General features: G+C 59.2%; 1 protein-coding gene across 3 annotated transcripts; it reads right to left on the bottom strand.

The window, feature by feature from the left end:
• Positions 1 to 1465: 1465 nt before the first annotated feature.
• DAZAP1 (DAZ associated protein 1) lies at positions 1466 to 23088 on the bottom strand. 3 transcript variants are annotated; one of them, XM_064479634.1, is made up of 13 exons: positions 22847 to 23088; positions 15581 to 15621; positions 14847 to 15013; positions 14533 to 14598; positions 12676 to 12786; positions 11716 to 11764; positions 8776 to 8858; positions 6268 to 6421; positions 5099 to 5128; positions 4846 to 4986; positions 3788 to 3964; positions 3148 to 3236; positions 1466 to 2380 (listed from the first exon to the last, which is right to left on the bottom strand). In XM_064479634.1, the coding sequence occupies exons 1-12, from the start codon at positions 22873 to 22875 to the stop codon at positions 3148 to 3150; spliced, it is 1137 nt and encodes a 378-aa protein (XP_064335704.1). In that variant the 5' UTR covers positions 22876 to 23088; the 3' UTR covers positions 1466 to 2380. The 3 variants fall into 3 exon arrangements, with proteins under 3 accessions (XP_064335704.1, XP_064335703.1, XP_064335705.1); XM_064479633.1 differs by lacking the exon at positions 3148 to 3236 and having other exon boundaries at positions 12676 to 12783; positions 22847 to 23079; XM_064479635.1 differs by lacking the exon at positions 3148 to 3236 and having other exon boundaries at positions 22847 to 23065.
• Between the last annotated feature and the right edge of the window lie 1177 nt (positions 23089 to 24265).

Genomic DNA, 24265 nt, shown 5'->3' with positions numbered 1-24265 from the left:
CAGCACCACTTTTCAGTCATACATGAATATACACATGTTCATTTTCATATTTTCACCGTGCACTACAACATCTTGAATGTTTCTCTGTGCTCTACAGTATGAACTTGCTTATCTATCGTCTATATACCTGTCAGTATCTCCAAATCTCCAACTCCGTCTCCCTTCCCACCCTCCTCCCTATGTTCTGAAATCTTGATTGTAGTCTTTACAATGACAGAGTGATCCCCAAAGATGTCCCTGGTCCTGGTCCAGGGACTTGCAGACACGTGACTTCAGAGGCAGAGGGACTCTGCAAGTGGGGTTAAGGCCCTTGGGATGGGTGTGACCCTGGATTCCCAGGGGGACCTGTGTCCTCACAGGGTCCTCATCAGAGGGAGGCAGGAAGGTCAGAGTCAGAGAGAGATGGGAGATGCTGCGCTGCTGGCGGTGAGGATGGAGGGAGGGGCCACGAGCCAGGGATGCGGCGCCTCTAGAAGCTGGAAGAGGCAGGAGCCACTCCTCCCTGGAGCCTCTGAAGGACCCGCCCTGCCCACACCTGGATTTTAGCCCAGCTGGACTCCTGACCTCCAAAACTGAGATAATCCATGTTATTTTAAACCACCAAGTTTCAGTGATTAGCCACAGCCGCTCCTGGCGTCCCACAGAGTAGAAGAGGGATTTGCTCATTCTGTTCTCAGACGTTCCTGGGACCCAGGAGCCCTCCCCACCTAGTGGAGGCCAGCCCCAAGCCCAGACAGGCTCCCCTCCACCCTCAGGGGGGAAACAGGGGCTTCAAATGGCAAAGCCCCCTAAGTCTGGGGTGGGGGGCAGTCAAGAAAATGGACAGAAACCATGTGGTACAAGACCAAAACACCTGGGGCGGGCAGGGCCCTGCAGACGGACTTTGCCGGCCAGGCCCGCGGTGTCCACAGGAGGGGTGGCCGCTGCGGGGTGGGTCAGAACTTGTCCCATCCCACCTGCCTGGCTCCCAAGACCCATCCTCATGTCTAGGACCCACCCTTGCTTGGACTTGAGTCAAAAGGTCAGGGTCCAGCTGCTCCACTGACCACGCCTGGCCCACCTCTCAGGCTGTGTGAACATTGGTGGGGCCTCACCAAGAGCCCCCAAGGTGCCCACCATGACCCGGCCTCCTTCAGCTCCAGGAGCTGTGTCCCACCAGCCCTGAACTGGGGGTCCCAACACCCACACCACCCACGTCAACAGCCCAGCTCATGGAAAGGTGAGCAGCCTGCAGGGTCTAGGGGTGCTGGGCCCACCGTACCCAGATCCGTTGAGATGCCTCTTCCTTGGCGCCAGCCAGCGGCCCTGAACCCTAAAACCCAGAGCCCCTCACAGTGGACCTGCAGCTCTGACCAGGCAGCCACCCCCAGACCAGACTCCCAGGCCCACCGCGGAGGGCCTTGGCCGCTCCCACGGGAAGGACTCCTTGCAGCAGGAGCAGGAGGAATAACAGAGACAACATGGGTTTCTAATCCAAACTCACTTTCTTTATTCAAACTGCTCAGCGGGGATGCCCCGAAGCCACGTGTGCGGGCATGGGATGCGGGCCTCCTGGTCCTGCACGCCGGGCCAGACGCAGGCGGCGCGGCCCCCACAGCGCGCCTGCAGACACTGCCAGGCACGTCAGTCGACAAAAGCAAGGAATAAACAAAAACAAAACACACTCAGTAGGACTTCTTCTTCAAGCTCCCAGAGTTTCTGGACCAAAGAGTCCCAACCCTCAAAGCCAGGAGTGAGGGACTAAAAACGCCCCTCACCTCCACCAGTGCCGACGGAAACCCTGTTTTAAATTAAAAAATAAGCCAGTATACATCGTAGAAAATTTCTCTTAAAAATCTCACAATTTGTAAATGTATATTTTTTTCTTTAACATAAAAGTTTACAATATACGGTAAAACAAAAGGCTCAGGAAAATAATTTCAAAAAAAAAAGGAAGAAAAAGAAACCTGAAGTTTTGAATTAAAGCTGAAGACTTTTTCTTTAAACCCTGTTGTTGAACCAGTGACTTTTTTTTTATTGTGCTGATGGGTTAGAGAAAGAAATATATTTAAAAACTTCAGTCCAGATACCCACAGCCACTTCCAAAGCCTCTCGCCCCCCCCACCCCCCTGGTTGAGTCGGTATCTCTGCCCAAGTCTGTGATTGTCACGAGTTCACAAGTTCGAATCCTGGGTCTCAGCCGCCTGATGTCCACGTGGCGCCCGCAGCTAGCGTCGGTAGGGGTGGAATCCTTGCACATTGTGGTTCTGACCGCGTCCAAAGCCACTTCCGCCGGCGGGGGGACCCCCTGAGCCTGGCACCGAGGGGCCTCCGTAGGAGGGGGGCTGCTGGCTGGGGTCTGAGAAGCCCTGTCCGAAGCCGGCCAAGTCCTGTCCATACCCTGCAGGGAAGAGCCCAGTGAGCTGGGGCTGGGGCTCCCGCTCCCACGGGCACCTATGGCCTGGGCCCTGGCTCAGGATGGGGCTAGGATCTGGCGGGCGGAAAGCCCGCCTGGGAGCTCTGGCAGGGCCCTGGACGGCATCTCGCACAGAAAGAAAAGCAGCTCCAAGACCTCAAGGACCCACTGGTCTGTCCTGTCTGTTCTCGGTCCCTTCCCCACTCATTCCGGCTCAGGGCCGGGGGCCTGGCAGCAGATCCTAGCAGCTGGAGAGGCCTTGGAGCTTGGAGACACAGATCACCTGGCCTGCCATGGTGGACACCAGGCTTCTAGAGAGTTTGTGTTCAAGTGGAATGCAGGGTGGACTCAGCACAGCTTTCAGGATTTAAGAAAGAACTACAAAGCAGCCCGAGGCACGGAGCTTGGCCCTGAGGCTGGCGACTTCCAGGAAACCAACTGGTATGGGTGGGGGGCAGGGCCCTCCTCTTAAGAGGACCAGACCCCACACCTCAGAGGGCACAGGAGGCCCACCTGGACTGCACGCTGTGGCAGAGGGCCCATCCCAGGGCCCAGATTCCCACTGGGCTTGAGTGTTGTCCTGAGAAAGCAGAGGTCTGGGGCCTGCGGGGTTCTGGCCGGTTGAGATCCTCACCCTGGCAAGGGCCCGTCCCCGAGGGCACCGCCGGGCCCACCCCCGCCCAGGACGGCAGGGGAGGCGATGTCCGTGGCTTGGGCGCAGGCGTGGGGACCATGGAGAAGGCGCCACCTACCTAGGCCACATCACTGCTCAGCCCGACCATAAGGGTGTAAACAAAGTGTGGGCCGAAGCCTGGCGGGTCTGGAGAATAGGTACCCAGGCCTGACAAGAGACGAGACCAGGGTGACTGCCCCAGGCCGCCTTGGCAGAGAAGCGGTGGGGGGGTGGGGGGCAGGGCGGGGCATACCCCCACTGGGGGCCAGCGACATGTCCTGCTGCAGCCGGGGCGAGAACCCACATACTCAGTGACAATGGCCGGCCAAGTCCCCAGGGGAGCAAGAGCAGGGGATGTGGCGGTGCTGCGAGCAACTGCTCAGCGCCAGGAGACCTTCAGGCCCACCCTGTCCCCGAAGGAGCTCCCCCACCCGGGCCCTAGCACCTAGTGGACCAGCACCTGCAGTGAAGCATAAAGCCAACGCCGCAGGCCCCCGACACCTGCTCTGTGCTCCGCACTCGGCAAACCCAGGCACCCAGGGCAGCAGAGCCTGCCAGGCCCCCAAACCTGCTGGCCCTGGACTCTTGCCATGCCATCACTGCTCTTCCATGCCAGTGCCCCAGCAAAGGCCCCAGAGCCTGTCTGAGGTCTGCTGAGCCCAGGTCGCGTGAGCTGTCCGACAACCCTGCGCGGGCATGCCGGGAGGGAGGCCACTCACCATACTGACTGTACGGGAAGTCGGGCTGGGCGGTTGGCGGCTTGCTCATGTCAGGGGCGGCCTGAGACGGAGGTGGTGGGAAGGCCAAAGGTGCAGCCCCCGGAGTGGCCGGTGGAGGGGGGACCCCCGGAGGGGCAAACTGATCTGGTGGGGGAGGTGGAGGCCCGTAGCCAAAACCTACAGACAGACAGGAGAGAAAGACACAGACATGGTGCGGCCCATGGCCGAGCCTGCCGGGAGCCACCCAGACCATTTCCATCCAAGGGCCAGGCCTCGAGGACGTCCACAGGCCGAACTGGAGCTACACTCGCAGCTCTGCCCAAAGAAACGGCCCTCACTGGGCAGAGACTGACCCACACCAGCCTGGCAGGAGACAGGGGTTTACGTGGGCAGCAGCTGCAGGGAAACACTCCCTCTACACTCCCCAACCCCATGCTCGCCGAGGACAGGGTCAGAGCCAACGTGCAGGCAGGGTCACGGCCACCCTCCACCTTGTCAGAAGTAAAACCAGCTGCAGTCTGGGCCCAGAGTGGGCACACCCTGTCCGTGCCACATGGCCATCAAGCAGCCCATAGGCCCAGTCCTGGGTCACCGGCCACAGGTGGCCACTGAGCCCACAAAGTCGGGTAGACCAAACCCTGTGGGGCCAAGTGAGCTCATCGCCCCAAGGACTGAGAGAGGAGGGCTGGCCCAGTGACACGCTGCAGTGACCACCTGTCACCCCGCACCCCCCATCAGGTGAGGCACTTCCCTCCAACAGGAACCCAGTCACCGTGCGTGGCTGTCCCCATCTACCCAGGGTGCTGGCAAGGAAGGGGCGGCCCACCTTCTGGGTGTGCCTGCCGCCAGCCATCATGAGAAAGCTGAGCAGAGAAAGTGAATCAAGTCCTTCGGCTGAATCACAGAGACCGGGTCCCGAGGCTGGGACACCTCACAGGCCCGCCTGCTGACAGAGCACACTTCTGTGCAGCACAGCCACGCCGTGCCCCCCCCCCCCGAAGAGGTTGAAGGGTGCCAGGCTGGAGGCTCAGGGCCCCGGAAGGGCCGCGGGCACTTACTGAACTGTGGCGGGGCGCCGTAGCCCTGGGGGAAGCCCTGAGGAGGCGGGAACCCTCCAGGAGGGGTGGACACGATGTAAGAGGTGAACGGCGGGGGTGGGGGGGGAGCTCCTCTTCCCGCAGGAGGCGGACCGTAGCCACCTGGAACACAGGACGCAGGGTGAGGACCAGAGTGCGGCTCACAGCCCCACCTGCTGGACGCAGGCCCGCCCATTTCAGATTCCCTTCTCCCCTTTACTGGGGCAGGACTCACCGATCGCCTGTCCTGCCGGCACCCACATTCCTGCACAGGAAACACAGGGGTCAGGTGGGGTGGGTGCCCAGACAGCACCACATTGCAGACTGGGGACCCCCCGCCCTGCCGCAGGACCTGGGGTCCTGACACATTCCAGGTGCACCTACACATCAGGGACTCAGATGCACGAGTGGGATCTCAGGTTGGGAGGTGGGAACCCGGGGCCAGACTCCACAGTCAAATGCTAGTTTTTCACCTGCTGGTGGATGTGAGGGCCTCGGGTCTCATTAGATGGTTTCCTACAGCTGCAGTTTTTTTTTTTTTTTTTTTTTTTTTGCAATAAAACACGTATTTTAAAAGCCAGCTCTCGAAAGACCCAGGATAAAGCCCCAAGCCGGGCAGAGACGGCTCTGCGGGTCCAGGGGTGCCGGTGCCCTGGGAGCAGTCAGGCCTGCCTGGCCTCCTTGGCGCCCTTCCCTGGATGCTGGCCCTTCTTGAGGTTCTAAAGCGGGTGGAAGCTCCCGGCTCCTGTCCTGGGACCCCTGACCACCCCAACCCTCCTGCCAAGCTGTCCTCAAAAGCTCTGCCAATGCCACATGGAGGACCCACAGCCCAGAGAGCTGGAAAAGACCCTACGGGCCCAAGAGGCAGCAGGACTCCGAGCTTCCTTCTGGCCCAGGGAGCAGCCTACTCTTCCCCTGAGGATCTGATCTGAGGCCCTGGCCACTCCCAACTCCACCCTTCTGGGTGGGCACAATACTCAGTACAGGGGACGGTCTCCCTGATACCTCCTACCTGGAGGCACTGCCTCAATAGCCCCCAACCACAGGCCAGCACCAGGAAAGGACCCAGAGCTCACTCAGACCAGCCCGGCCCTCAGGGACGACACCCACTGCAGCTCTGTGGCCACGATGACCACCAAGGGTCACTCGACCCTCCAGATGGACCTGGTGCCCAAGACAGCCTTGCTGTCTCCCTCCGTGGGCAGTGAACTGGCAGTGAGTGACAGTACCCACTGCAGGCCTTGCAGGAAGGGCCAGGCACTGGCTCCTGGGACGAGCGTGCACCTCCGGGCCGGATGGGGAGCCCCAATCCTGCTTCCTGTGCCCCGACATGGCCTGCATGAGCACCAGGAGACCTGCCCCGGCCCCGCAGCTACCCGGGCTGGCTACGGGTACGAGCCTTACCTTGTGGGCCGTATCCTTGCTGCCACGTGGGCGGGGGCTGGCCTGCCCAGCCGTTGGCGGCACTGGGCACGACCCGGCTGCCCCACTGGCTGGCACCCGGTTGTCCTGGTGCTTGGCTTTTGCTGTCCCGAGGCTCGGCCCGCTTAACTTCCACCTAGACAAACCGAGCTCTGGTTCAGGGAGATGCCGGGGGTCTCAGACCCCATCCCTTCAGACACACCCTCAAGTAACTTACAACTAAACTTAGCATCTTATTACAACTTAAAACTAAATACTTAACTATAAACCTTATTTAGGCCATTAACTTTTTTCTTAAAAAAAATTAAAAAATTTTTTTGTTTAAAAAATGTTTCTCAGGTACAACAGATCCAACTGTAAGACAAGCAAAGCCCTGCCCACGGGGGGCAGGCCTGGGGACCAGGAGCCCCCAGAGCCCTCTGTGCGGACCAGGGCCTTCCATCCAGCTAAGTGGCCCCAGAGACTAGGATCACCCCATCACAGGCACCTCCGGCCACGGGGAGGGACCTGGGCCGGGAGCAGCCCAGGCCGCCAGACAAGCCGGCCCTCTCCAGACCCACCCCTGCTGCACCTTCAGCTCATACCTGAGAAACACAGCTGGTTTACTTAGGTTTTTATTTAAAATGTCTAATGGAAGATAAAGACTTACCTTCCCCAGGCTAACGCTTAAAGAATCTCAGTTAACTCAAAACAATGTCAGAGGAAATGGATGTGGTAAGAGGATCTTACATTACATCTAACAAAAAGTAAACAAACATGCAATAAAATGGACATTTGAATCAGTAAGCAATCTTCATACTGTGTTGGGGCAGCAGCCCAGGCCCTCCCTCTCTCGGACGTGTCAGGTGTCAGTGGCCGGCGCGGGGAGGCCTGGCCGCCGCTCACCCCCCAAAGCCTTCCCTGTGCATGCAGTCTGACAGCAGAGACCCCCGTTCCAGGCCTGCCGGGACCCCAAGTGTTTCTGGCTGGTAGGGTAAGTGTGAATGAGCAGAAAGAGACAAGGACCCACTTGGAGTCATCCTTGGGGCCCCATCTTGTGAGCCCAGCACCGGGTGTTCTGCCCTAAACCCCTGCCTGGGAGAGAAGACAGGCAGGGGACAGAGGCACAGGGACCCCACCTTCCAATGACCCAAGGATGCTCCACAGACAGGAACAAAATCCCCGCCAGCTCAGGGTGATGCAACAGCAGGATGGGGACCATTTCAAAGAACTCAAATTAACGAGTCTTCCCACACTTCCCTTAAGGGAATTTGGTTCCTGCTTACAAAGCAAAGCAACCCCGCTTTAAGGGAAAAAAAAAAAAAAAAAAAAAAAAAAAAACCACCTCTCCCCTTCCTACGGGATCACGGATGTCGCTCCTTGCACTCCAGCTGGCACCCTGGGGGCGGAAGCCGGCCTCCACACGTGCACCCCTCGCTGGAGGTGCGCCCCCAGCCCCAGACACCGCTGGGACCCACCAAACCAGGCCAGGGCAGACCGGTGGCTTAGCAGGCCTCTTGCCCCTGCAGGAGCTGGGCTGTAAACGTCACAGTGCTTTAAAACACGGGACACGGGCTCCTCTGAACTTTGTGTTTGTAACTGCACGCGTCCTTGAAATCGACGTGCTAATTTTAAACTAAAAGCTTCAATGAGTGTCTAAAACTAAAAGTGCAGCTGTCTCCTGCATAGTCAGGTTCAAGCGGAACTGGTGAAGCCTGAGACTGTATCTCGCTGCCCTCCAGGGGCGGACGCACGGGACACACTGGAACCAGATTCCTCCCCACTGGAGCCGGCCAGTCGGCCGGGGCCTGTCAGAAGGGCTGGGTGTGCTGAGCAGGTCTTGGGGCCCGAGGTGGGAACCCTGTGAAAGGCGGACCTTCAGCCCTGGCAAACTGCACAGTTCCCACCAGTTACTCATTTTTGAGCTACGTTCAAATTCAAAAAGCTCCCTGGGGCTGGGGAAAATGAGGGTCGGGCCACTTCTGAGTTTCCCTCTGTGGAGCAACACAGTATGAAGATGAAACAGCCAGAGGTCACTTGACTGCATGGAGTTAAGGACTACCAGGAGCATGTGGTCGGTACCGAGTTCACAGTAAGTGACCCAATTAACAACCAATCCTTCAGGGTGTTCATGTTTCCTTCAGTTTTACACAGACCCTGTTCTCCCAAGGTTCGCGGCTGGCCCGTTACCGGCCCCCACAGGACAATCGGGGAAGGGACACACATCTGAAGGAGTGGTCACTGAAACCAAGCCTGAGGCAACCTGCGACTTCACTGGAGGGCAGCCCCCCCCCACCCTGGGGCCCCCACCCCATGCCCACCCCCAGGTCCAGAGCCGGGGCTCCAGATGGAAAGCCGGTTCCAGGAGAACCGGGCCCAACCCACAGCTCAGGGTCCCAGGACGACTAGCCCGGCCCTCCTCCTGATAAGGGATTTTCATTTCCAGTGAAATCCCTAAGTTGCCTAAGACTGGGTTTGGTCTTAAGGTAAAATAAAACTACAACTACACACTTTTTTGCCCATGATGTCGTGAAAATGCATGTTGACAGCCTGGTCCACTGATTGTTCGTCCTCGAAAGTAATAAATCCAAAACCTAGCCAACGACGAAGAGTGAATCAAGGTAGCAGGGTGTTGTGACACAAAACAGGACGATGAACAGTATCAGGGCCGGCCGAGGGATCGACCGAGGGTTTCAGCGAAGCCCGTGTGCGCCGCCCCGGATCTGCCGGGGCGCGTCCGAGCGCGCGCGGCCGCCGGACGGAGGGGCGAGGTGCCCGCGGGGTCCAGCAGGCAGGGGCCGGGCCGAGCCCTGCCCAACTGGGCGTGTGTTGTGGGTGCGTCTCCGCTTTTCTGAAACCCAGGGTCCTCCCCCTCGGCTTGCAATTGCTCTGCAGCTCGTGCTGACAGCCGCCGTCTACGGCCTAGCGCTACCAGAGGTACGGTCTCTACCACAGGGAGAGCCTCGCCAAGCTTGCCCAACGCTGTTGGGCAAGCCCAAGGAGTCCTGCCGAGGTAAGGCACATATGCATACAGGTGTCTATCTGCTCGTGTCTACGTAAATACACAGAGATACAGGCCACAACGGGCGCCAGCAGGTCAATCACTGCTGTTGGCAGCAAGAGCAAGAGGCACAACGTCACCAAAGAGAATTTCCAAGGGAAAAGCAATTGAGCGTTTCCCACACAACAAGTGCAGTATAAACGAAGTTTGCTGGTCTGGGTGAGCACGACTGCCTGGCTAGCTTGGCCTGTCCCGTCCTCAGCCTGCTGCACTGGCTCCCCGGGGCCCAGCTGCTCTGAGCACAAAAGGACACTCGTGGCAGACAGCTGCCGGAAGACCCACTAGAACAAAAGACAAGCCAGGGGAAGGGCCGAGGGCCTGAGAGGGGCTGGAGACGGGCGTGGAGGAGGGGTGCGGGGCACAGAGCATCCCAGGAGGCAGATGCAGAGATTGCAGGCGGCTGGGGAGGGACCAGGAGGAGCAGCATTCCCAGGCCTCTGGGACCGAGGAAAGAGGGATGCGGGCCAATCCTTGGGGCCATGTGCAAACATTACTGGCAAAACCGCGGTGAAGGAAGGAGGTGGGAGAAGGCGGGGGGGGGGCAGGCTCGTGGGGGTGAGGCGTGATTCCTGCACACTCACCACAAGGACCCTGCACGGGGAGTGAGAGACGGAGCAGGTCTTGGCTGCAGAACAGACTCAAGGAGGTGGAAGCGGGAATGAGGGGAGATGGACTGAGACGGGGAGGGTGAGGCAGAGGCTTTGGAGAAGACTCAGAGGTGAGAAGGCAGGAAGGAGCTTTCTGGGACACCCGCTGACCAATCCTGCTCTCGGCCTGGCCCCGCCCTCTGCTCGCCTAGTGCTGGGGACTCAGGGGCAAGAGGATGTCTGAGCCCCACTCAATGCAGCCCAAGGGTCAAGCCCAAAGCGCTCTCACTGCCAGCTCTTCCTGCCTGAACCCGCCCAGGCAGCTCGGCCTGCCCCCGGCCTGGGGCGAGGGTCTTAGGGGGCCGACCAAGGGATCTAAGAGCAGCCTCAGTGTCCCCGCGTCCTGAGGTGTCACAAGATCGGAGGCAGGTGGTGGAACGCAACATGGGTGCTGAGCGGCATGTTAAAAAGTGAACGTTTTCTCCAAGTGCGGGAGTGTCTGAAGCCACAGGGCTCGCGGTCCTTATAGCACAAGAGGCGGTGAGTCGTGGGGAAGGAGCCCCGGGGCGGGGCCTCTAGGGATGCGTCTGTCTGTCAGAGGCGACATCACCACTGAGGAAGCGGAACAGAAACACTGAAACTTCGTTTACACCCCACTGGAGCAAAGCCCGTTCCCTCCTCTGACTGCGGGACTGGCCTGTACCTGTGTGATATAATTTAGCACCTGGAGAAGAGAAATCTAAAGAGATATCATTAATCACAAACAATTCACAGAGAGAAAAGGAAAAACAACTTACTTAACGTTACTGTACTTTACTATGAAACACTTAAGTACGTCACTAAGCATGTACAACTACGTTAAAATTAAGACTAAGACTTAAACAGCTTAATCAACATGAAGTGAGGATATGTTACTTAATCATGGAGTAAGAGGAGATGAGGTTCAAATGGCAAACTATTCTCCAGCATGGCGGGCGCATGCTGCGGGCAGCGCCGGCTCAGCGCTCGGGGTGCCTCGACGGGGCGGGGGGCCGCTTGGAGCCCAGATGGCAGATCAGCTCACATGGCCGGTCCAAAAGCGGTTCATGAACCAAAACATACAGGCGGGGACAAGGAGCAGCAGCCGCGCACACACACACCAAAAAAAAAAAAAGAAAAAAAGAAAAAAAGAAAAGAAAAGAAAAGAAAAAAAAAAAGAAAAAAAGAAAAACAAAGGGGCACGGAGATTGGGTGCCTGGTGCCCCAGCCCCGCAAACCCATTCGGACGTGCAAGTGTGGGCAGCTCGGGGACTCTGGCCAGGATGTGCTGAGGGGGCTCCTCACCCCTCCTCCCGCCTGCCCCGCGGACTCAGGGGAGAAGGAATACCAAAGTAAGAAAAAAGCATGAGATGGATCAAAGAAAGTCCACGTTCGAGCTGAGCTGGGGCAGACCTAGTCTGACGACATGAAATGAGACTCCTGACTTCACTGGTGTGAACTTAAAACAGGAGATGGGCGTAAGGGAGGACGTTCACGATTTAAAAGAACAACTAATCTTTCAGGACACATTTAAAAACAGAAACCATGTTGAAATTCATGTCAAGTTGTAAAAACTTCAAAAGAGTGAGCTTGGGGGGGAAAAAAAGACGGTACCGCCTGACCTTGGGAAGCAGACAGGCTGGGGGCCGCGTGAGAAGGGCCTACACTTTAATGGTTGGTCTCCAAATCACCCTTTTCTGAGGCAATGCTCGCTACAACCACCACCTAATTGTGAGATAGTTTGCCATCTGAGGGGGGGTCGAGGACAAACTCTGTCTCTTTTACCTCGAGGCCGCTGCTTCTCCGCGTCGTAGATCATGACCACTTCTGTGACCTGGAAGAGAGACGGCGTCTGAGGACCCAGGTCCACAGGCGCCCCAGCCACCTCTGGCTACAACCAAACTCCCGAGCCCACAGCTGCTTGAGTGTCTCCAGAACCCAGGAAGTCCTGCAGCAAAAGGCTGTGTCTGTGGGGTCTGAGGTCCGTGGGGCGCGAGCAGGCTGGATGGGTGCTCCCAGGGCAGGCATGGGACACCAGGGACACCGTGGGGGCCAGGACCTCCCAGGGACAGCGTCCCTGGCCCCCACGCTCCAAATTCCTGGCCAGGCCCGAGGCCTGCACATGTGCCACCTGACAGGTGCACTGCAGCGAGAGCATGACCCGGCAGGAGCCTGGGTGACCTCGCGCCTTCGCCTCAGATGACCGCACGGCCTCCCACGCCCGCCGGCTCCCTAGCTGCAGCCTAGTTTTGTCTGCCCCACAAGAACTGAGTTCCCCGTGTGACCCCAAGTAACTGAGCCCTGTAAGATTCTAAAGGATTTTATCCTCTTCCAGAAAAGAAAACCATCCTCAGGTCCTTTGGGGGAAGGGGAGGCAGTCAGCCAAGGCCCCAGGTGGACCTGATCTAGGATATCCCCCCCTGTGCCGAGGGATAGCAGGCTAGCTCCTCAGCCCAGACACACCCGTAGTCCCAAGCACCATCTAGGGCTTTCCACCATGGTGGCCACAAGCAACCAGAGCGCCTTCCAGGAAGTCCGCCTGTCCAACTGACATTTTCCTAGAAAAGCCACTAACTATTCTCCTGGGCTGGCAGATGGCCTAGAAGAGGAAGGACGGCTCTGGCCCGCCTTGTCAGGGCAGGACCGGGACTAGAGGAGAGGCTGCTGGGCCGCACCTTCCCGTACACACAGGGCTACGCCACTCCCGCCCTGACCAGCCATGCTGCTGGCGCGGGAAGGACTCACCACTCCGAATTTCTTGAAGTATTCCCTGAGCTCTGTCTCACCACAATTGTGGGGAATTCCACCGACAAATATCTTATTTGATTTACTGTTATCGCTCCTGGGTCCTTTCTGCTGTTTCAAGAAGAAGAAAATGGTTAGCTCACATGGGAAACCCTCAGAACACTCCCCACAGTGCGTATGATGTAGCCTCTGAAAGTCAGACTGGAACACGCCAAGAATCCAGCCGGTCCAAAGAGAAGCAAAGCAGCAGCGCCGGCAGCATGCTGCCTCCCTGCACAGGCCATGGGGCCCCACCAGCCCTGCCGCGCCCTGTGCCCGGGGATGGGCGGTCACGCGGCTGCGGACTTCAGAGCTCTGCAGTGTAAACCCAGAGTTTCAGGAGAATCATGGAAATCAGGGCAGCCTCCACAACTCAAACTGGCAACAAGGCTCGCTTTCAGGACTGTGGAAAGTTCTGGTACCTGAAGATCACTTACCTGACTGTTCCCCTTTCCTGCCTCCTCCTGCCCCCAAAGACTCCCAAGGGACTCCACTAGGGATTCAGAGACTACACTTGGGTGGGGACAGCTTCACAGGGGCACAGGGGGCTCAAGACCACCAGGGTGTGCAGGTTACTGGGCCTCCCCTGCCCTCACAAAGCCACTGCAACTGGAGGGTGAATGCCACAGGACACAAGCCTCGCTCCAGCCAGGTCTGAACAGAAGAGCTGTGAGCACCCTGCGAATAAGCCCAGCGGATGCCCGGGGTGTGGGGATGGGGCAGGAGGGTGTGCTGTCAGCAGCAGTGTGTGCAGACCAAGATGAGGATAAGCACACTGGCCCCCTGACAGGTTCTGCGTCCCTGGTTTCAACTGTGGATCAAAAATACACAGAAAACTATTCCACAAAGTTCCAAAAAGCAAAACTTGGATTTGCCACATGCCAGCTAACCACCTGCATAGCACTTACACTGTGTTAGGTCTTATAAGTCACCTAGAGATGGTTTAAAGTACACGGGAGGACATGTGCAGATCACACGCAAATGCTACGTGATGTCGTATGAGGGACCTGAGCGTCTGTGGATTTGGCATCCGGGGTCCTATACAGATTACTGACGCTGACAACTGGCTCATCAGGGCAGTGTATTCAGGGGTTCACTGCTCTTCCCATTTTCCTGTATCCCTATTTTTCTAACAGGAAGCTGGGAAAATAAAAACTTGGGCTGAGGCTCCTGTCCACCAGCAGCAGCTGGGAATCCGCTAGGAATGCAGGTTCCCAGGCCCAGCCGGCTGATCAGACCTGCGCGGTGGGCCAAGACCAGCACCTCAACAGCCTCCCACCCAGCTCACTTTAGGTGCTGGGGTGGGGGCTGTGGGAGGGTCCTGCTCCAGCTGGCTGAGCAGCAGGGGCCACACAGAGCTCACAGAGAATCCCCAAGCTGGGCTGTGAGCTTAGTTGCTCAGGGACCTGGTGGTGGGACTCAGCCCTGGGGGGAGCAGTCCACAGAGCAGGACACATGGAGGGGTGGGGAACCGAGCTCAGCTGGGTCACCAAGGAGAGCTGAGTTGGGGTAGAGAGGGCGCCTGAGCAGCTGGGCCAGCGGAGAGCAGGCAGCGAGGATGAAATGGAAGGTTCCTGATAACAAATGGGTGTAAGCTGTTATTTTTAAGGTAGACTAATGAGAATCTTCTTGGCTACAAGATAAAAAACTTTCAACGTTGAACAAATCTGAGCAATTCTCAGCCACTAAAATGTGAAACTAGAAGACCTTCTGTCACTCTCCATTTTAATGAGCAAAAACACCAGATCAAAGGCACCTTATTTCCTCCAAATGGTGGCTGTGGAAGCCCCCAGGAGGAGGAGCCCCCCAGCCCCTTACCCATCCTTCCTTCGGCCGCGTCCTCTCCGGCTGCATCCCCCGAGGTGTACATGGCTTTGGGTCGATCTGTGGAAGTTTCAAAGGAGCCAGTTGTGAACAGGAGGCTACTTCCCCCAGAAACAGGGGTGAGTGGCAGCAGCCAGGCGCACACTTCCCATCCACACCCCACCCATGCCCAAGCCTTGACCCTCCTCAACCAACCCCACTGGGAAGCAGTCCATGACACAGACACCACCAGAGCATGGGGACAGAGGGAAGCAGAGGAAGGACACACAGAAGGGTGGTGGGAGCCTCGTTCAGGTATGGACACTCACGTTTCGGCCATCAAGGGTGTGCGGTCTGCTGGCCAGCACCGTGCCCACGCAGTTGGGGTCTTTGAATTTGACAAACCCAAAGCCTCGAGACTGGTTGGTGGTCTTGTCCTTCATGATCACGCAGTCCACGACCTCTCCATACTGGGAGAAGTAGCTGCGCAGGGTCTCTGCTCGGAAAGCGGGACAGACAAACGTGCCGCAGGGTTAAGATGGGTCACAGCCAGTGCGCACGTAAATGCTCCCCTGGTCCCTCAGCCTGGCCTGGAAGGTGGCGAACCAGGAACCTTTAAACTGGCCAATCAGCTGCTGGGGGCGCGGTTGGAAGGGGAAGGCTGCATGAGGGGAGGGGCCAGCCAGCCCAAGGAAGGGATGGGAGGATGACTTCCAAGGCCTCCCAAGGCCACCAAGCACAAATTTCTTCCTCTGAGGGTCGGAACTCAGCGACACCTGCCCCTCGCCCCTTGTCAATCCCTAGCCCACCTCACTGCAGCCTCCACACACCACCAGTCCTCTGCCTCCACCCTGAGCTAGGAGCCTGCCCCCACGTCCTCCCCTAACTCTGCCGTGAAACATTAGGACGAGATCCAGCTCCAAGGCCAAGGACCACTCTGTCCCAGCCAACTCCTGATCAAACATTGCCTCCCAGAAACCAATCAAATCAGTCGAGAATTAAAAAAACAAATTCACACAACTTGAAGACCAAGGTCACCAGCCCATTGCCCATCCGCACCTACCTTGGGTGGTACTCCAGTCAAGGCCGCCCACGAACAGCTTCCTGCAATTCAACAAGAAAATGTTGAGGACCAAGGCGGTTCTGCCCAAGTGCCGCCCATCTGGCCCATCCGACAGCGGTCCCGGAGGACTCAGGTCTAGGGCAGGGCCATGATGTGCCCGCCTTGGTTATCGCCCGGCCAAGCCTTGCCAGCAGAAGACGTGAAAAATGACTCCAAGATGTGCCAACACAGCGGGAAGTGAGGGTTATCACGTCCAAAATCGCACAGGATGCCGACCTTTGTCATCCTAACAAAATGGGGTCCTGCAAGAGAACGACGGGCGCCCCCAACCACGCCAGCTCCAGCGCAAGACTACGGGGCAGGCCTCCGGACCACTCTGGGAACAGGTCTGGGATGGCACATAGCAAGCTAGGACAGTGCGGGTGGGGGACTGAGGGCTAGGCCTCAGATACCTGCCATGTGGTGGTGAGTAAGGACACATGAATCCCTGGGAAGGTCCCTGGAGCAGACTCAGCAGGGTGGCCTTTCGGGCAGATGGACCAGCATGTTTGAAAGGACAAGTTCCGCCATCTCTGCAGCCCACTGAGCCCTCCCACTGCCTGCCACTCTCTGAGTCTAGGTGAGTGGGGGAGTCCCGTGCGCTGTGGCTGTTCCAGCCCCACTCGGGACCGCACTCACGTGCACTCTGGTATCCCCTCGCAGCTGGGACGCAGGCCCCTACACCCCAGGGCCAGTGATGGGGCGGCAGCCCTCCATCCTGCCTGCTTCCCCTGGAAAAGGGACACAACACCGTCACCCTCGGGGTTCCTGGTGCAAACCAGTGGGTCATCAGATGCCAGTGCAGGGGGCCCAGGCCCCCTGCACAGCTAACCACACCTCCTTCAGCTAGAAGATAAAATGCCCTCAGGGCCAGATGCACTGAGCCCCAAGCCACCAAGAGAGCCGTCAGACAGGGTGCCCTGCCCCACACCCAAGGACAGACCCCATGAGGTGGCCCCACATGCCTGCCAGAGGCCGAACTCCCAGGGCCCTGGAAGGCGCTCTGTAAGGATCAGTTCCAGGGGCTGCACCCACCAGGCAGCAGGGGAGGCTCACACTTGGGCCTCACTAACTTCACGTCCAGTCTCCTACACACTCTCGAAATCTGGCCAGGCCTCCTCCTACCTCCTCATGACCCCGGGGAGTGGAGCAGTCCCCGTGACGCAGGCCCCACCCGCACAGGACCTGACGCCCAGGAGGGCCCACAACAGAAGGGCCCTGAGGCTGGCTGGTGCCACCAAGGGACTGCCGCTCTGGCCAGGCCTTCGGCACAGAAACAGAGGGCTTGCTGTGGAAAAGCAGCTTGGAGTAGAAAAAAGAGGCCTCAAGCATTCTCAAAAACCAAAACCAAAACAAACTCCAATTCACTTGGAGGAATACCAGCCTCTGCTTAGGCCTGAGTCCCACCAAACAAGAAGGTCAGAAACAGGTGTCTCTCCAAGCAACCCAATCCCCACCGGCCACAGTGGAGGAAGGAACTGGTCTGACCAGTCCAGGTTCCAGCCCTCATTGAAATTTCGAAATCAAGCATTAAGGCGAAAGGACTAGAAATGTCATCAACCTCGCAATCAACAAAACCAGAGCCTGCCACGCAGAATGGACGATGCGGCGCTGCCACCGTCTTTCCGAACGGCGTCGCTGTGCTGGGCTCTCAGGACCCGCGGACGCGCCTGCACAGAGGTGTCGACGGGCTGCCTTCCCCTGGAAGAGGTGCGGTGAGAGGGCACCCGGACGGGCAGAACGACCGGGCTGCTGTTCTTGTCACTGACCTCTAAGTCTCAAGTTATAGCCACTCTAGGGCGAAGATGGCTCGTCAGTGAGGAAATGCCGGGATGGAGGCTTCCTCTCAGACCCATCAGCACGCAGCCCCTGCGACAGGTTTACGCGACACAGTTCCTCGACACAGGAGGAGCCACGGAGCCCCAGCCAACGCTGTGCTGACTGCTTCACAAGCTTCTATTTCCTTTCCTCCTGCTCCCTGGTCTGCAGACGGAAGGTTCCGGAAGTCCCCAGGAGACCCTACTGACTCCTGGTGGCAGGGACTGTGTCCAGAGACTCAGGGCCTCCTGGAAGAGCCAGACGGGGCTGCACTGCTGCCTCAGCCGCAGGGCCACCGTGGCTGACGCGGCCGCACACACCTGCAGGGGCACCCAGACGGACATCTGGGCACCCGGTTAGCGCGGTGATGCTGCGTTCACACACGACTCCGCAGGTGAGCAGTCAGCTGCCACACGTGGCTGCCTGCTCTAGCCTTCCCTGCGCTGAAGGGTGCCAGTCTTTACTCAGAGATCCCACAGACCCCACACCTGACGAACCCTGAGGGGACCTCCGGGCCCATCCACCTCTGGTGACCCAGTCAGGATCCTACTCAGTAAACAAGCAATGCCACCACCCAGGGGACCCACAAGAGCTGGTCTGCGATCAGCTTGCTGGCTCCCAGGGCCTGCACCTCAACAGCTGGGGTTGGTGACCTCCTCCCAGGGGGGCTCTGCAGAAGTGACCAGGCTCCAGGCTCCAGGACACACTCCCCCTCTCCGCCTGCTGAACCTGAAGTCTGGCTTGGATGACCATCCTGCTCTTGCTCCGAGCACTTAAGCCCCACGTGGTGTTTTCTACGGGAAACCAAATCCTCAGCGGCGAATCTGCCCATGCAGCCGCAGCGGGCCCTGCCCTGGCAGCACTGCAGGCCGGTGGCTTCGCACGGGAGGATGTGCAGAAGAGGCCGGACCCCATTCTGCTTAAAGGCCAGCTCTCGCACCTCTGACCCCAGCTGGGCTCGCCAGGCCTCATCTTCCCACGTGTTGCCCCACTGCTGCCACACGGGAGACACCCCACTTCCAGGCCCTTCCACCGTGACAGACAGGAAACCCCGAAGGCAGCTGTTGGGGCAGAGGTCTCACCCCAAAGCCTGCCCACACTGGCCCCTGACCTTGCAGCCCCGGCTTCCCTCAGGCCAGCAGCTAAGCTCACCAGGCTTCAACAGTGGCGGGGGCCGCCCGGCACTCAAGAAGAGCCCATGGGAGGAGCGCTGGCTTCCCACGCCTCCCAGGCACAATCAGGGTGCTCCCCACCCAAACCAGAACCAGCCGGGGCCTGGGTCAGATGATGGCCTTCTGCCCAGATGCGACTGGAGAAGGCGGACGGTTGGCGGCGGTGCTGCCCCCATGTGGAAAACACTGACTCCGACCCGCAGGGCTCCCTGCTCTGGCCCAGCCATCATGAGAGTGACATAGAGGGACAGTCTTGACCCCTCCAAGCTTCCCTCTGCCCTGCCAAACGGAAGGGTTTTCACTGGGGACCGCTCCTCACGGCTGCTGGGTCGGGAGGGCGCACCATAGCATTAAGCTGCTGGGCCCACTGCAGCAGCAGGACCCAGACAGGAGTCCAGCAGAACACCTCCCAACATCACTGCCCACCTCCCAGGGGCAACCAGCCCTGGGACACGTCCTGAACCCCGGGAGCAAGTGCCTGAAAAAGCAAAGTTCCAAACAGGGGATGGCAGCTGGGGGGACACTCTGTCACATCTGGGGACGTCTGTGATTGTCACGACTGGGGGGGGGGTGCCAGCATCGAAGGGGTAGGGGCGGGGATGCTCCACACCCAAGGTGCCTGGATGGCCCCGAACGTCGGCCATGCTGAAGGGGAGATGCTGGCCCAGGACAGCCCCAAAGTTAAAAGATGAGCCTCTGACAGCAGCGTCTCCACCCTCTCGGAACTGAACAGGGACCCCACCTGCCTCCTGGGGCGCTCACACAAACAGGCCCTTAGCAAGTCAGGTCCTGTGTGCCCCTGGTCTCCGCCCTTCCAGGCCCAGCCAGAGCTCCACAGAGGGCTGTCGGCGTCCGACACCTCTGCAGTCAACCATTCCAGAAAGGGCCGTGGCCACGCAGGACCCACGCACTCCACCTCAGGACCAATCCACATGCTGAAGTCAGCAGAGCACCACATAGCCACCGGCCCCCATGGAGTCAGCACTTGGGATCTGTGGCCCCGAGGTCACCATTTCCCTGCGTCTGTGGCCTCGGATGCACCGCATCTCCCTGCCTCTTCCACTGCTGCTTCCCTTCCCTCTGCCAGGTCCTTCCTCTCCCTGGGGCCGCCCCTCAGTCTCATCCAGGTGTCCCTGTCTCACCAGCTCACTGGTGGGCACCGTGGGGTTCTCAGAGAGGCCACGCGGGCGTCATTCCCGAGATCTGAGTCAGGGGACCTCTACTTAAGTGGACTCTCCAAGACCACGGAACAGGACGAAACCCTGGCTGCTCCCCGGCCCCCAGCAAGGTGAGTGCCTGTCCTGCCAGGTGGCCAAGGACTGAGGACATCTGCACGTGGACTCCGCGAGGTCACATGTGACAGCTGCTCCCATTGACCCCTGCCCTCAAGCCCCGCCCCTGCTTCAGTGGAGACTGTGATACCGAGGGCGCTGAAACGTAAACTAAAAGCAGTGGTCTGGGCGGTGCTTTAGCTCAGTGGTAGAGCACGTGCTTAGCACGCTCGAGGTCCTGGGTTCAATTCCCAGTCCATTAAATACGTAAATACCTCCTCTCTCCATTAAAGGAAGGAGTGATCTCGCCGACCCTGTTCTCCTCTCAGAGTCCACGCTGATCACCGAGGCAGCTCTGCCACAGTCAAGACACCACAAAAGAGAAGGGGCAAGAACCTCTTCCTCAGAGACTCAAACTCCAAAGCACATCCTGCCAGTGGGATGCTCCCCCGCATCCACACACTTCTTGAGGACATAGGTCTCCACCAGGGGACTGGGGGGGGAGGGGGTGACCAGACCCCAAAGCAAAGGAGCTGTGAGGTGCAGGTGGGTGTCATCAGAGATTACCCCCACTATCACGGCCCAGTACCGCTGGCTATCGCCTCATCTGCACACCACACACTCCCGCATGGTGACGGCCCTGAAGCCAGCAGCTGTGGTCTCTCCCAGGAACCCCGAGAGGGCCACCATGGAGCCCCACACAAGCTCAACTACAGGGCGGACCCGGACTTCCCATATTACACACAAACGAGGCTCCTAATAAAATGGAAACCAGTTAATGCTTTTGGGCAAAGCAATAAAAAGTTTCTGGGACACCTGAGACAACTTTAAAACTAAGCTAATCTGGGTACATTCGCCAGGGTGTGGAGGGGAATGTAGCCAGGCAGGTCCCTCATCCAGATCCTGGTTCTGCTACCTGCTTCACGGCCTCCCAAAGTTGCCCGGGGCTGCAGCGCTGAGGGTGGGATCCTCCAGACCCAGCCTCAGATCCTGGCTCCACCATCTCCCAGAGTCAGTACAAGTTGGGGTGAAATGCCAGGCAACAGAGGGCTGTCTCCTTGAGGACATACCGAGGGGCAGCCTCGTGGACCTGGAGGCTCCCTTCCTTCCCAGGGGAGGGGAAAGGCAGCCCAGGCCCAAAGGAACCTGCCTCTTGGAAGGCTCCCCAGAAAGACAGGTCCCCATCTGTGGGGGGGGGCACTAACTCCCCCTAAGATTCCGTCCCCTTTGGGCGGAGCTCTCTTTCCCCTCACTTCCTAGTTTTCCCTTGGAAATGCTGCAACTTTTCCTTTATCTAACACACAACTCAGACTTCTAGTGCCTGGACCTGTTTCCTAAAACAAACCAGGCTAGGAGCTAAATGCCTTCCTCCCAGTCCTCTCAATGGTGTGGGGGTTTTGGAGGGGTGAGCTCACAAAATGTGTTTTATGTCTTCTGGTGTAACCTGCAGCTGGAGCCAGGCAGGGGCCCAGGGAGGCCGGCCACCCACCAGCAAACAATGACTTACTCACCAAATCAAGCATTTTGTAAACACCGCATCTGTTCAAAGCTAAGCGCAGAGAAATGTACACAAGGCTACGGAAACCCAGCCCAGGCAGTTGTGCCATCTTCGTGGAAGAATTTAACTGTAAAATTACTCTGATGCTGTAAGACAGTCTCCACAAAGAAAACTAGACCAAACCCTGAGACTGGGGCAGAATTGGGTTCTCTGGCTCCTCTGGGATCACTTCTCTCATCTCCAGCTCATTTAGAATTAGGGAAGACTATAATTAACAGGGAAAACTTAGCTGTAACAAACCTTCTCTCGCTAATAGCTGCACCAAAGAGAAAGACCTCGGAAAGGAGCCTGTTCTGTCCACCACTGGAGTTTCCCTTTCTCTTTATCTTAAACTCACCCATGAGGGTGCGGTGGGGGCTAAGCAGGAAGAAGCTCTAGCAACATAAAAACAGCAGTTGCAGATGCCCCAACAGGGGGCTCGGGTGCGCTGAGATGGTGGACCCCGAGGAGTGCTCCGGGTGCAGCAGACCTGGGACCAGGCCCCGTAACCTTGGCTCTCGGCCTTCGGTTTGCAAACCTTCACTTGGGAGGACAGAGTGAATGGAGGAGGGGGCTGTCGCTGGGAGTCCCGGCCGGGAGAAGTTGGGCAGCAGCAGAAATGGAACCCCCCAGCCGGCGCGCCACATCCGCCGACCTGCCAAGTTCGCGCAAGGCCTGGGGGCGCCCCGGACCCCCTAAGTTATTGTTCGAAGTCCCCGAGGAGAAATACGGCACCGGGACGCTTCCGGGTCCCCCAGCAGGAAATCCAGGTGCAGGGGAGGACAGGGTACCCCGGAGCCCGCGGGTTCCCGATCGGGGGTCCCCCAGCGGGAAATTCAGGGACGGCAGTGGTGGGGTCTCCCTCAGGCAGGAAATCGCGTGGGCCCCCAGGACACCCCCTTGACCCACAAGTTCCCGCTCTGGGTCCCTGGCCAGGAAGGCGAGACGTCCGGACCCCAGGACTCCCAAGATCCCCTGGTTCTCGCTCAGGGTCCAGGCCACGAGGCAGCGGGGCGCCAGAACCCTCAGGACTCCCCAGATTCCCCACTGGGGGTCCCCAGCCACGAGGGAGCGGGGCTCCCGGGCCCTCAGGACTCCCCGGACCCCCCGGTTCCCGCTCGGGGTCCCCGGCTACGAGGCGGTGGGGCGTCCGGACCCCCAGGACTCTCCGGACTCCCCCAGTTCCTGCTGAGGGTCACCAGCCACGAGGCGGCGGGGCGTATGGACTCTCGCAGGGCTCCCCAGATCCCGTTCGGGGTTCCCAGCCATGAGGCGGCGGGGCGCCCGGACTCCCAGAAGCCCCCGGCCGGTCGCGGCCCCCGGCTCCCCGGCCGCCGGCCCTGCGCGGCCCCGCGGCGTGACCTTGACGGGCCGGGCGGGTCTGGGCGGGGGCCGGCCGAGGCGGCGGCGCGGGCCGGCGCGTCCTCACCCGATCTCGTCGGCGCCCGAGTTGTTCATGGCGGCGGCGGCGGCGGCGGCGCTCGGCGTCCGGGCCCCCTGGCTCGCTCCCGCCTCCGGAAGGTCACTGGCCCCGGCGCCCTCCCCACAGCAGCCGCCCGGATCTGCGCAACGGCGGCGGCCGCGCTGCCTCCTCCCCTCAGCGCCAACGGTCACCGCGCGCCCCCGTGCCCGCGCCGCCGCCCTGCGCACTCCCGGGCGCGCTCCCGCACGGGGCCTCCGGGGGCGGGGTCAGGGGTGCTCCCGCGTGCGTGCTGCGTGCGTGCGTGCGGCGGGACCCGCGCTGCCGCAGCTCGGCCGCCACGAGCCGGTCTTCCTCCTCGGCGGCGGCAGGCGTTGCCGCGGGGCATGCTGGGAAGTGGAGTCAGCGCTCCGGCGCCAGCCCCGCCCCGCGGCTGGGAGCGCGCCCACGTGCGTGCGCGTGCGCGAGGGGGCGTGCGCGGCGAGGCGCTCGGGGCTAGGCGCCGCGGGGCGCAGGCGCGGCTGCGGCTTCCTTGTTTGGTCTTGCGTGGGAAGCGGCTGAGACACGTGGGGTCAGCCGTGGGCAGAGGCCACGCCCGAACCCCGCCGAGTCGCGGGAGGCGTCAGCGCTTCGTTCGTTTCCCAGAAGAAGATACCGACGGTCAGAGAGGTTCAATCACCTGCCCAAGATAACCCGCTCAGGGGAAGAACTGGAATCAAATCCAACATTTGGCTGTAAATCCAGTAGTTATAGAAACATACTGAGTCCTTAGCGTGTGCCAAATATTGTCCTGCCCTCATTAGTCCACACTGGTGGTTTTCATCCAGGGTGATTCAGCCTTTCTCTCCCCGAGGAAACACTGAGCGAAGTCTGCAGGTCGGGTTTTGGTTGTCACCACTGGGAGGATGGCTACTGGCATCTAGTGGGTGGAGGCCAGGGATGCTGCTAAATATCCTACAATGGGCAGGACTGGCCCCACAACAGAGAATAACCTGCTTTCCACGCCAGCACCCGAGGCGGAGACACCCAGGTCTACGCAGACGACAAACAATGCTGACCTGTGTGGTGTCAGATGAGGGGTCTGGGCAGCCTGGCGATTTCCTGCTCACTTTCTCAGCCTCTTGATAGCCTGACGATATAACGTATTCCCCATAAAATTAAATGAATGTGAGGCGTGAAGGAACTAGGTCTTCGGCAACAGTGCAAAATAAAACATTTAAAATACACCTGACTTAGGCCACTTTCCAGTTGGCAAAGCACGTAGGCATCTGTCTCATCGCTCACAGTAGCCACGGGAGGAGAGCAACTCCTTATTCCCCATTTGCAGGTGAGAAACGGAAGCTCAGCAAAGGAGAAAGGAGTGGTCCTAGTTGGCATCAGGCAGGCATTATGTCCTCCCCCTGGGGACTCCATAAAGTTTTTCAGGTC

Source organism: Camelus dromedarius, chromosome 27, assembly GCF_036321535.1.
Source record: "Camelus dromedarius isolate mCamDro1 chromosome 27, mCamDro1.pat, whole genome shotgun sequence".
Taxonomy (NCBI): domain Eukaryota; kingdom Metazoa; phylum Chordata; class Mammalia; order Artiodactyla; family Camelidae; genus Camelus; species Camelus dromedarius.
This window is presented reverse-complemented; position numbering and strand designations above follow the sequence as displayed.